Source organism: Camarhynchus parvulus, chromosome 1 (assembly GCF_901933205.1).
Source record: "Camarhynchus parvulus chromosome 1, STF_HiC, whole genome shotgun sequence".
Taxonomy (NCBI): domain Eukaryota; kingdom Metazoa; phylum Chordata; class Aves; order Passeriformes; family Thraupidae; genus Camarhynchus; species Camarhynchus parvulus.
In genome coordinates this window covers 31,670,655-31,682,848 of record NC_044571.1, presented here as the reverse complement: position 1 = coordinate 31,682,848, position 12,194 = coordinate 31,670,655, and the positions used below count along the sequence as shown (strand labels likewise).

The window sequence follows — 12,194 nt, the reverse complement described above, 5'->3', positions numbered from 1 at the left end:
CTGCATGACTTGAAAGATTGACATGTAATAAAAAAGAGTGGTAATTATAGCAACTGCCACATGAGATTTATTTTTGGTTTAGTTCCATGATGCTATAGTTGCTGAAGTTGGTATGCTATTTCTTTGCTCTTGATTGACACTGATCCAAAAAATGAATTTCAAAAACCCCAGCGAAGTCCACACAACAAAATATGCACAAAAACAATCAAATGGAGTAAAAAGCAAGCAGGTCATGCTCAAAAAACAGAAAGTGTAATTAAAATGAATTTATAATATTGCTTGTGTTTAATGGACATCTGAGAGCAAAAACCAGGCTTTTCCTTGTAAGGATGAATCTTTGATAGATTTTTGCTCTTAAATATATCTCAGAAATACCAGTCTTAGCAGAGTGATTTATGATTTTAAACCTGATCCACAGATATTCTACTTAATATTTTCATAGCAAATCAGTAATTTCAGAACATAGGGGAAAACCTTGGATGTGCAGTCAGATAATTCAACTCCCAGCAGTTAACTACAGCCATGGCAATGTAGTAGTTGCACTTTTGTCAATTATAAGTATTTCCATTTGTTTCTGCATTTTTACTGGAGTTAAATTTGATCTCCACTGCCTTCTGTCTAGAAGTTGGCCTGGGTGGAATCTTAGACTGAGTCTCTAATATTAGTAATATTGACAGCCAATTGTGATGCTTAAGAGCACATATAACTAACAACTTTCTGTATGAAATTATTTAATGCTTGATAGAACGTGCTGTCTTGTTAGAGCCAAAGCTAGTTGTCAAGGATGGGACAGTGCTGGTAATAGCTATTTTAGTTGCCCTGTCATAGGATCTGAACCTGTTAGCTCCATCATCTGACTGTCAGGTAACTGCTGGTTACGTGCTTTAGTTATGTTTTGAAAGAAAAAACCCTTCATTGTTGAAAGAAATGTTTTATTTAATTTTTGTGATTAATGTGCTTTAAAGGACATTGGTAAGGATTACAAGGTTTTATATACAGTTTTATTACAAGGTTTTATATCAGTTTTGTATATCTGTTAATTTCACAGAGTAAGTCCAGTTGTTGTGGTTTAACTCCAGCTGGAAGCTCAGCCTCACATAGCTGCTTGCTCTGTTTCCCCCATGGGAGTGGATGGGGGAAGGGAATCTGAGGAGTAAAAGTGAGAAAAATTGTGGAATAAGATAAAGACACTTTAGTAGGTAAAGAAAAATAAAGAAATAATGGAATTATAATCTCAGAATATTCTGAGTTGGAAGGGACCACAAGGATGAATGAGTCAAACACTTGGCCCTACACAGAACATCCCCAAGATTCACGCCATGTGCTTGAGAGCATTGTCCAAACACTTCTAAAATGTCTATTTTTGTGCTAAACCACCCTCTGGGTGAAAAACCTTTTCCTAATATTAAACCTAAACCTTCCCAGACACATGCTGGCACAGAAGTCATATACCCACTGTCCTTATCTCAAGCCATGAGTTTTCTCGTGGTTGAATTGAGAAAATAATGTGTGGCAGTTTGAAACTGGAATGTTTGCCTTTGTCTTTTCAGTCTGAGGAAAATATAAGGTATGGAAGGAAGAGATCTGCCTTTTTGTGTTGAATTTCTTTAGATTTCAGAGCTAATTAACTTGTTAATTAGCAGTACTTCCTAGAATGTGTTAGATAGAAAACATTTTGTACCTTAAGCATTCATCACTTAACTAAAACTGATTTTAAATTTCTTCCTTCTTAATTTTAATTGAATTTCTCTTATAGGCTGTTGTATATTGTTTCATAGTAGTAAATATTTACCTGTATTTTACAGGAAATAGAAAAAGGAGTGTGGCATCAGAAGTTAAGAAGCTGAACTAAAAGCTTATCAGTATATGAGTAATATACCTTAGCTAGGAAAACATGAAAGATGTGTAAGCTTTTTTTTCTATTCAGCAAATTAATGGTGTTTCAATGAAGAATAAGAAATTGACTGGTTTCCTAATTACAGTACTAATGTAGTAGGTAAATTTAAAGGAAAGCTTGTTGACTTTCAAATTACAATAACATAGTATAAAACAACTTTGCTTGTTTTTTAGTCTTTTCTTCACCGAGGAAAAACTGCACTGATTATTGTGTACTATAAAATGTAATTTTATGTGAACCCTTTCCTGCAATATCCATTCAGCAAGGCAGTCCGACTCCCTATACCAGAGATTGTAAACAAAAAAATTATCTAAAGAATGCTCTGTATTGCCTTTCAAAATTGCAAATAAATCCTCAAGTTACAAAAGGATTAGCTTTGTTTTACAATGGTAAATAATACACTACCAGCTTTCTTCAGTTTGATGTGAACTGGAGGGTGAGTAACCAAATAACTTCATTTTAAATCTGGAACACTACTTAGATTTACAATCCAGAATTGATCCTTGACATGAATCAAACATTAATGTTTGTAGACTCAGTGATTTCATAGGAGTAATTATAAAATTTCCAAAAAGTGTCTCTAAATAGCAAAATCAAATTCTTCTAATGAAAGAATCTATATTTTAAGTAAAGACAATTTTAAAGAAACTCTTTAAATAAATACTTTTAGCTTAAAAAAATAAAGATACAAAGTGTATTTTTTGGCTGAAATAGAAATAAATGAAGTGTCCAGCAAAAGGGACTTGATTTTTTAGTTTTGAAATGAGATAAAAGTTTGCATTCCCCTTGCGAACAAGTGACATCGTTGTACTAGAGGTGAACTGGTCAAGGTGCACTATGGACTTCATCAGACCTGTGAGCTTTTTTTCCCACTCTCAGGAGATAAGTATTCTGTTTGGCCATGAAATGTCTTTAAGAGGATGACTGAAATCCTCAGTTTGATCTCCAAATCCTGTGGGAGGACAAAAGTTTTCTAAGTCTGGTATGCTTTAACATTAGCTGTATCAGAAGGACACTGCACAATAGAGGCTTCTAATCCAGTTGGTATTTCTTAGGCAAGAGTAAACTAATTGGGAGTCCCTAGACAACCTAACCTCCTTGTTTGCAGGTAATTAACTGAAATGTCCAGCAGAGTGGAAGGAAGGGTATGAATAATAGAGGCTAGAAGATCATTAGCAGAGAAGGAGGAGATGATGTTTCCTAGTCAAATGGAGATTATAGCCTTCTTTGTTTTCTAGGTGGTAAATTACATCAATGAGGTAATTGGCGGACTATTTCTTGTTTTATATGCTTTTCCTTGTAGTTTTTCTTACATCTATCTAGGCTAGGTTTTTCTTTTGCTCCATACAGTGTTATAATTTCCTGGACTTTTTTCTTCTCTCAGTTTTTAGGTTGTTAAGTTGCTGCTTGTTTTGTAGTTTGTGGGCATTACTACCACAATTCATGTCCAAGGCCAAACTTAATTTCTTTAATTGGTAAAAGCCAATTTACATTTTCTGCTCCAGTTCAGAGCTTCTTCTTTTTGCTTTCAAGTTCTGATTTACTCACTTGTTGCAGTTGCCAAGTTGTTGAGGTTTTTTCCTCGCTGGTGGTATAATGCTGTTGGCCTCTTAAACTTAATTTTTTTTTCTTTTACAGACTGAGACAACTTTAGGCCTCAGTTCATATCAACAGAAAAGGTAAGCATCTTAAATTTTAATACAAACTTTAATAATAAGATTTGTGATACTTTTCATAAGAATAATAACGGTTTAATGTAAAAAAGATCAAATACAAACCATGTGATTTTTTTTTCCAATTATTTTTCTCATACAGGGCAAATGAAACTAAAATGTGAGATAGTTTTTAATATTGAACAGCTCAATCATAGAATGGTTTGGGTTGGAAGGGACCTTGAAGATAAGCTAGTTCCATCCCTCTGCCATGGGTTGGGTTCCTGTCCCTCACTATCCTATCAATAAAGAATTCCTCCCTAATGTCTCATCTAAACCTTCCCTCTTTCAGTTTAAAGCCCTTTCTTTCTCATCCTAGTACTAAATGACCTTGTGAAAAGTCCCTCTCCACCTCTATTGTAGCCTGTTTACTGGAAGGTGCTCTAAGGTCACCTCAGAGCCTTTTCTTCAGGCTGAGCAGCCCCAACTCTCCCAGCCTGTCTTTGCAGGAGAGGTACTTTGTCCTTCTGATCATCTTTATGGCCCTTCTTGAGGAGGAGGCTTCACATGTGGAATAAAAAACTGAAGAATTCCTTGATTCACTTTGTCATTTTTACCACAGAGTAATTCTGTGTAATTAGACCGAAAGTCCGCTTGTAGATTTTTTATAAAAGTAATTTTTCTGTAGTTTCTTTTATTGAGGAGAAAGCTTGCCTACTTCAAAAATTCTTGATGTCCTCTTTGAGGAAAAACTTGATGTTATTTTTGATAGATTCTTCCCTGCATTCCTTTGTGCCATCATAAAGTCATTAAGGTTGGAAAAGACCTCCAAGATCACCAACTCCTGCCTTCAGCCATGTGCTACCATGTCCACTAAGCCATATCACAGAGTCGTACATCTGCTCATTTTGTGATGGTGATGTCACCTCTTCCCTAGGGAGGCTGTTACAGTACTTAAGCACGTGATGATTTTTTTCTGAATATCCAACCTGAATCTCCCTGGCACAGCTTGAGGCCACTTCCTCCTGTTCTGTCTCTGATTGCCTGGGAGGAGTCTGACTCCTACATGGCTACAACCTCCTTTCAAGTGGTTTAGAGAGCAAAGGTCATCTTTGAGCCTCCTTTTCTCCAGACTAGACAACCCATGACCCTGTGTTGTCCTCCCTGTCCTGAAGACATAATCTGTTCCTGAAGAGTTTGCCATGTATGATACCTGAGAAGTAAAATAAGTGGTCTCTTTTTTCCCTGGTCCCTAATTTTTCTCTGAAGAATCATCAGATATTCTTGTTTGTTTAATGAGTGCATTGAACAGTAATAATCAAGCTCGTTTCTTGGACAAGTAGCATTCAGCAAACTGTCATAGTGCATTTTCAGTAAATACAGTTATGTTTTTTCCTCAACCTGTTTTCTGTTCCTTTTCAGGAAATCTAGTAAAGAATTTTCCATTTTGAATGAGTTCCTATTTTACTGTGTGTATAGTTGCTTAACTGTGGGCTTAAGATCCTTCTTTTTGCAAGTTTTGAAAAACCTATGAAATCTCCAGCTGTGGACAGGAATGCAAACAGCTGTAGTTGTGTGCTGCAGTATGTCAGTCAGATTGCAAGTGTGAGAACATGAATTTACAGGAATGACAATTGAACAAAAGATAACAATGATTAGTGTATTTCTATGTCTTGCATATAGCCAGACCTCATGGAGATTCTTTAAATGGAATAGTATCTTGTTTAAATAATGAAATCTCAATGGCAGAAAGACAGTGCCTATATTGGCATCCATAGATTTGGTGCAGTATTATTTCCCAGAAAACAACTGAATTTGGTGGTTCTTGTGATTGAGATTGCTCACAAGATTTTTTAAATTTTAATTTCTCAGCTAAGAAGATTGCTTTCTGTATTGGAAACTTCCATGTTCTAGACTGTGTTCTGTTAAAACACTGGTTTAGGTATCTGAAAATAAATAGTCTGTTCCACTTAAGTGTAGCTAGCCTATATGATGTTCAGTCACAATGTGATGAAGGTCTGCATCACAAGGTCTCTGATACCATATTACCTAGCAAATACCAAATTTGTTTTCTGTTTTTCTCTCTCACTGCTGTTACTGGTTTTTCATTAATCTTTCCTTTAAGTCTTTTTCTTGGTGATTTTTTCAATGGCGTTGCTAAAAACAATACATAACTTCTCTAGGTGACTTGTCTTCCCTTGTCCTTATTAGAGATTATTTCTTCTTCTTGGCATAGCTTGCCAATATTTTTTCCCGATTTAGACAGTTTATTCAGTTCTCTGATCTACTTTTTAGCACTAAGTGGAAGGAGGGAAATGAGCTAGCAATTTAATTTGTTTTGTTCATGCCCATGGTCAGGTTACAGTGCCTCTATTCAAGCTTCTCCCTGTTCTTTCCCCAGACACTCCCCCTTGGGAATTGCTTGGCTTTGAACTTTGCCTGTTATGAGTGTGTTTTCCTGATATAAGGTTAATATTGACATATCTGAGCCAGATACTATCTGGGTAGTTTATATAAAAAAATTCTTGCTAGTCTTTTTTATTCATCTGCAATTTTAGAAACAGTTTCTGCCAGATACTGAAGTGGTCAGTTGTTTTGTGGGAGTTCACTTTCTCACTGAACCTGTGATTAATACCCGTATTTCTAAAAAAAAAAATCTAGTTTTAAAAATTAAAATATCTTTTCTGATATATGCAGCTCAGCCTTATTTTTGAATATTAACAAGTTGTGGATGCACTCAGGTTGCTTACAGAAGATTTTTAGCTCAAAAAGTCTGCAGTGGCTCTTTCGAGGATTCTGGCACAAAAAGTACCCACTGTGAAGCATTTGCCAATTTGTCATTTTCAAGGTTCACAGAGTTATTTTTAGATACGCTTTTATTTGATTTTGTGGTAATGGAAATAAAGTAGCAGCTTTCTAAGAGTTCCTGTTGCTAAATAAAATCATGAGAATTAAGTTGTTTCACAGCTTAATTCTGCTGTCCTTATTTCTTTACAATTTATGGCACAAGAGAGGAAATAAAAACCTTTAAACAACTGCTGAAGTAATGTGGGAAAAATTACATGTGGAGTATGCTTAGATTTGAATTTTCTACAGTAGAAATTAAAGATGTTACAGATAAGATTCCACAGAGCACACAACTCCTACAGAAATCCCAAAACTAGAAAGGTAAAGTGAGGATACAGAGATACAGTTGCTGCCCAACTTTGCAGAAATCTCTAAATACTGTATGTGACAAGCCTTTTCTTCATCTCTAAATTCAAAGATGTGCATTGATTATCTACGATCGAGTGCCTAATACTCTGATAAACAGCAAAGCATTATGGAAGTGCTGAAGAATGTCCTTAAGACAGAAGAAGATTGTGCCTCAGCACAGATGTACGCCCATATCAGCTACAGTGTTTGCAGGCATTGCTATTTTGACCATGTTTATGACAGCATGTGTGACAAATACTATTGAGACGTGAAGGTGCACTTCAATGAGTTGCATGTGGGTAGAAGCAGTATCTTAGTTAGTAGTTGAGGTAAATGTCCACTCAGATACAGCGTGGATGGAACAGGGAGGATAACAATCCTGCTGGAGACTATGTGTAGCTCACTCTCAAGTCTCATTTTTAAAATCAAAATTCTTGAAGAAGGAAAAAGATGTTGAGAACATTTAAATTATGGGTCCAGATGACTCCAAGCCAGTTCTTAATCTGCAGATATCTGCAGTCCTCTCTTCCAGACGCATCTTTTCTTTTTCATGCTGTTCTTCTTGTCTTTAAATGTTAGAAAACTTGGAGGCGTAGGGAAGGAAAAATATTTAAATTGTGATATAAGACTGGGAGCCATATTTCTACATGCATACAACAGTAATTAACTTCATGTCATTATGCTGTAAAGTTGCCCTACCCATGGGTGTATCCAGCCTTCGGTGAGCAAGTGCCCAGCAGAGCAGAGACATTATCATCATTTCCTTGTCTGCTGCAAGTTGGCTCATGTTGGGCCCTTCAGAAGGCAAAGTTTGTGGATCCCTATATTGCTTGCGCCAGTTTGAGTCTTATTACAGTTGTTGCTTTTATTATAATAGTTGGCATTCATTATGATGTTGCTGCCTTTACCAAACTTTAACCAAATGTAACAAATTTTAAAAATCTGTGTTGTCCAACTGGCTTTTTAGGATAATATAGCTGTGTCCTGATAAAATGTTGCCTAAACCTTTATGTGTATTTGGAGAATTGAGTATGTCATGATTGTTCAAGTTAGGCCAAGTTACAAACATTTGACAGTGCTTTCAATGCATTTGAAATAAATATATTAATTTTCACTTCTGTAACTATTGTAAATATTTTTAGTATTTTTCCATAAAAGGAATTGATATGTCATTCTGCCAATAATTACCAACACAAAAGAGGTTCTGTCTAACTGTTCAAAGTTTTAATTTTAGAAGAAATTGACAGAATTCTTTTTAAGCTCACTCTAAGATGAGTGTTTTCTGTTTAGCATTACTTGGAGGTACAGGAGCTTTTTGACTTTTGTCATTTTGAAATGCAATCTAAATTGTTTTTAAAATTAGACTGTAAACTCTGAAGATATACTAGTCACTTGTTGTATCCTTATGAAACCTAACTGCTAGTATAGTTTTCCAGTTGTATTCTCCTATGTGCAGTGTCTCTGTAAACCTCATTTTGTTGAGTATTTGTTCTTCAGTTTGAGGTTTGACTTTAGCCTGAGAAGGTGTACCCAAGCACTCTCTTATTTGACAACTATAATGTGTCACAGCTGCACGTAATAGTAGCAGGAGTTTTAATTTTTTTTTGTAGACCTGAATACAGTTTTTCATATCAGTGTCTTCTTGTATTTTCAGTTCTGTTGTACTGTGATCTGCACAGACATGGCATATGGGCACATACATGCACATATTTAAGTATATACTAAGGCTGACTGGATGTACTAAGCCCACTCCTGTCCTGGTAGTGTTTTATTACTTTTATGTGGACAAAGCTGTTTTGTCCACAGACTAGGCTCTGTAGCAGTGGAGATGCTTTGACATCCAAATGTAGAGCACTGGAAATTGATTGGCATACTGTGTATTATACTTGGAGTGTGAAGATTCAGTCTCAGGGTTTTAGTGAGTCATTGAGACACTGTAATTTTATTTAAAATGGTTTTGATTTGATTTTGATTAAAGGATACAATTAAGATTTCCTAGCCTATTCTTAAACTTTTACTCCTGTAAATAGCTTCCTTGTGAAGTGGTTCTGTAGTAAGACATCGGAATTTGATCAATAATTAGCTTTCCTGGAATTGCAGTGGATGGAATGGGATTGATCTTTGCTCAAGGCCTCAGTTTTCATAAGACAAGCCACCTGTGTGTGTCCCATTTCCTGGCCGCTCCTCCATGCTGAGGCAGAGCTGCGTAGTTCTGAGTAGAGCTGGTTTGTGGAGTAGCTTTCCTGACCCAGGACAAGTGGCTGCAGCCCTGCCTTTGGACATCTAGGATTGATATGAAGTCAGAATGCAAGGATCTAAACCAATAAGGCTATTTTAATAACAGGACAAAAAAAAAAAAAGCATTTGAAGGAAAAAAAAGAAGCTGTTGGTTTTGCCATTCAGGAGCCATTGATCCTATTATTATTATTCTTTAGTCTTCCCCATTTATTTTTTTGTTATTGTCTCCCTGTTTTGTTTTTTGTATGAATAGGATTTTTATTCAGCTCAATTAAAGTGTTACAGCTAAAGAGATGCTTAACTGTGGTCACAATCACATCATTCTGAATAATAAAAACATGTTTTGGTCAATGAAACCACTTTTTATATTTTACTTTTCTTTTTTGTTGTGGGTTAACTATTGTGCTCTATATAACTATACTGATAAAATAAGCAGTAGTAGAGAATGCTTCCAGGTACTATGTTGACTTCACTGCTGGATTGTTGGAGTGCTGTTTAAGTTTTGGCTTTCATCTACTAGAATTCTCCTAAAGAGTTTCCAAGGGGAGGTTAGTATAAGCAAAACTAATATTTCCAGAGCAGAGTCATTCTGTATATTGCATGTTTTGAACCATACTGGGTGTTTTCTCACATGTGGCCTCAGTAACGTCAAGTGCATTCAAGATTGTTTATGTACTAGTACAGAAGTAGCTGGAGAAACTCAGGACGTGTATGTAAATTACTGTTACACATTGGACAATATCCAAAACATCTTTCATTGCAATGTTTGGACATTGCTATGAAAGATGATGTAAACCTTTTTAGCGTGTTGTTTCACTCAGCCATCATTATATAAAGGAGAGGTTTACACTCAATTATGTCAATTTTCAAGATATGTGCTCTTACATAATCTTTCTTGGACACACTGCATAATCATGTTTGTAAAATTGCGGTATTTTGACTGGACAAGTTTTTGTTTGTTTGTTTCTTTTTTTGAATTAATTGCTTTATTAGAATTAATGGCTTTTGCTAAGAGGGGGCTTTTTGAGATGGGAAGGTAGCAAAAATGTGTCATTTAATAGTATCTTTTACAGCATTTCAATTTTTCTTGCAGTGTATCCCTGTATCGGGGAAATTGCCGACCTCTCCGGTTTGAGCCACCAATGCTGGACTTCCATGAACAGTGAGTTGAAAAGTCTTTTGATCTATTTAGTTATGCAAATTAAAACAAAAAAAACAACCAACAAAAAAGCCCCAAAAAAACCCTCCATCCACCACAAAAAGCAAACAACAAATAACAAACAAAACCCCAGAAAATTAATAGGAACAGCGTTTAAAGCTGATAGAGAAGGTTGTATACAAAGATTGCATTAATAGATTGTAGGTGTAATTGACCTACAGAGGGCTGCTGTACTCAGCATCATGTAGTATTAAGCATCATGTAGTGACCTGTTAGCTGCTGTGGTTTTGATGATTTAGGTACTTGTACAGCTGCTCTGCAGAGTGGACAGTTTTAAGTCTAGAATGTAATGTTCTGAGATGAGATTACCCCTCTGCTTGAATATAACCTGTGTCAGGGAGCATGTACATCATGCACTTCAGTTTTACTATGGCTTTGATGGCAAAAAAACTGGTTGTGGATCTGCAATTATTAGAACAGTAATGTTGAGTTGTGAAAATACAGCCTCAAGCAAAGCATATAGCGTCCAGGAACTTAGCTCCATGTTCTCCATCTTGCAACTGGTTGCTGTTTCCATTAAACAAAAGAAGGAAGGAAACCAAATGTTTCACTGATGTACCTGTTAGTTCTGAGAACTACTTCAGTCTTAACTTCTCTTACCATGAACTGGTTACTGTGTATAGGTAGCTCCAATCCCTTTTCTTCCCAACAGTCAAAAGTGGTTCTGGAGTAGGTGTTCATGGAGCCTCTGTGCATGATCAATACTTAGACCAATGCAAACTGTAGTGAAGACATTTTAAACATTTTATTACCAGTTCAGCCTGGAAGAATGAAAACAGCCCAGGTGTGCCTTAGCACAGCATTCCTTCCTCCATCCTCAGCCAGTACTGCTGCTGGATGAAAGACTGTTTCATTTACAGATAAGCCACAGATTATTAATAAAAATGTAGTACTTTTTTCTGTTGGATAGACTGTTGTGCAGTGTGGTGACTGTGGAGTTGTACGAGGAAGCTCCTGTGTACTGACATGGTGTATACTTGTGTCTTTCTGAAAGAAGAGAAGCCATAACTGTGTTTTGGTTGCACAGAGTAGCTTTCCAGAAGTCACCTCTATACAAAAAAACCCTATGTAAATGTCACTAAATAACAAAGCTGTATGAAAATGCCTCATTTTACAGAACTTACTTGTACTCAGTCTAACAAAATTGTGGCTTTACTTCTGCTTAAAGACAGAGTAAGTTGCTCTGCCCCCTCTTTTTCCTTCAAAATTTCTTTTAGCTTTTGATGTTGTTTGATTTTGTTGTTTTTCTTCCTGATGTCAGTAACCAGTCCTAGGTAGGAGAATATTGAGTTTCTAAACTGAAGAGCAAAATATCTCATGGTAAGCTCTACTCTACTGCGTCTCTGCTACAAGAAAATTAGGTTATAGTTAATAAATTATTTTGGTGAGTGCAGTATGAATTCAAACTTACAGAGCAGTGTGCTTTTTGTTAGAGCTATTGTAAACTTACCAATTGATTTGAGTTTAGGTTAGTTTCTTTTAAAAACTGTAGAAGTTTTCAGTTCATAGTAATTCTAGACTTTGGTATTGGGAATGTATTTTATACAACTTTTTCTATGAATAAATTTGATGTTCTCTGAGATATTTTTTAAAGGTTATCTAGCATTTGCATGCTTATGCTCTGAAGAAAGCTACATGTGCTTTTTTGTTTTGTGGGCTTCCAAAGATGATTTTTTCTCCCTTGCTACAAGTAGATCCAAGACAGTACCATAAATACTTTAAGTCCTTCTTCATTATATTTTGGCTTTTTACATAAGCTGTTCTGGTCAAAGCTAAAGGCACTAAAGAAATAGTATAAATCTAATACAGTGTTAAAAGTAGCACAAATCTCTTACTTGGGAATGGCTCTGTATGATACATGCAAACTGCACTGAGGGATTGCTGCTTTCTGTCAGTTAAAATAAGGAACTTGTGTGTTAGATCTTGATTCATTGCGTGTTCCTTCATTGGTTTGGGTAGTTTTTTTTGGTAGCTGTGTATCATTAATTAATCT

At 35.9% G+C, this 12,194-nt stretch overlaps 1 protein-coding gene across 1 annotated transcript in view; it reads left to right on the top strand.

Moving 5' to 3' along the window:
* TMEM131 (transmembrane protein 131) overlaps positions 1-12,194 on the top strand; it is a 93,829-nt gene that overhangs the window by 27,294 nt on the left and 54,341 nt on the right. The window contains 2 exon segments of the mRNA XM_030958867.1: positions 3,536-3,576; positions 10,076-10,144. Coding sequence (XP_030814727.1) covers positions 3,536-3,576; positions 10,076-10,144 — 110 coding nt within the window.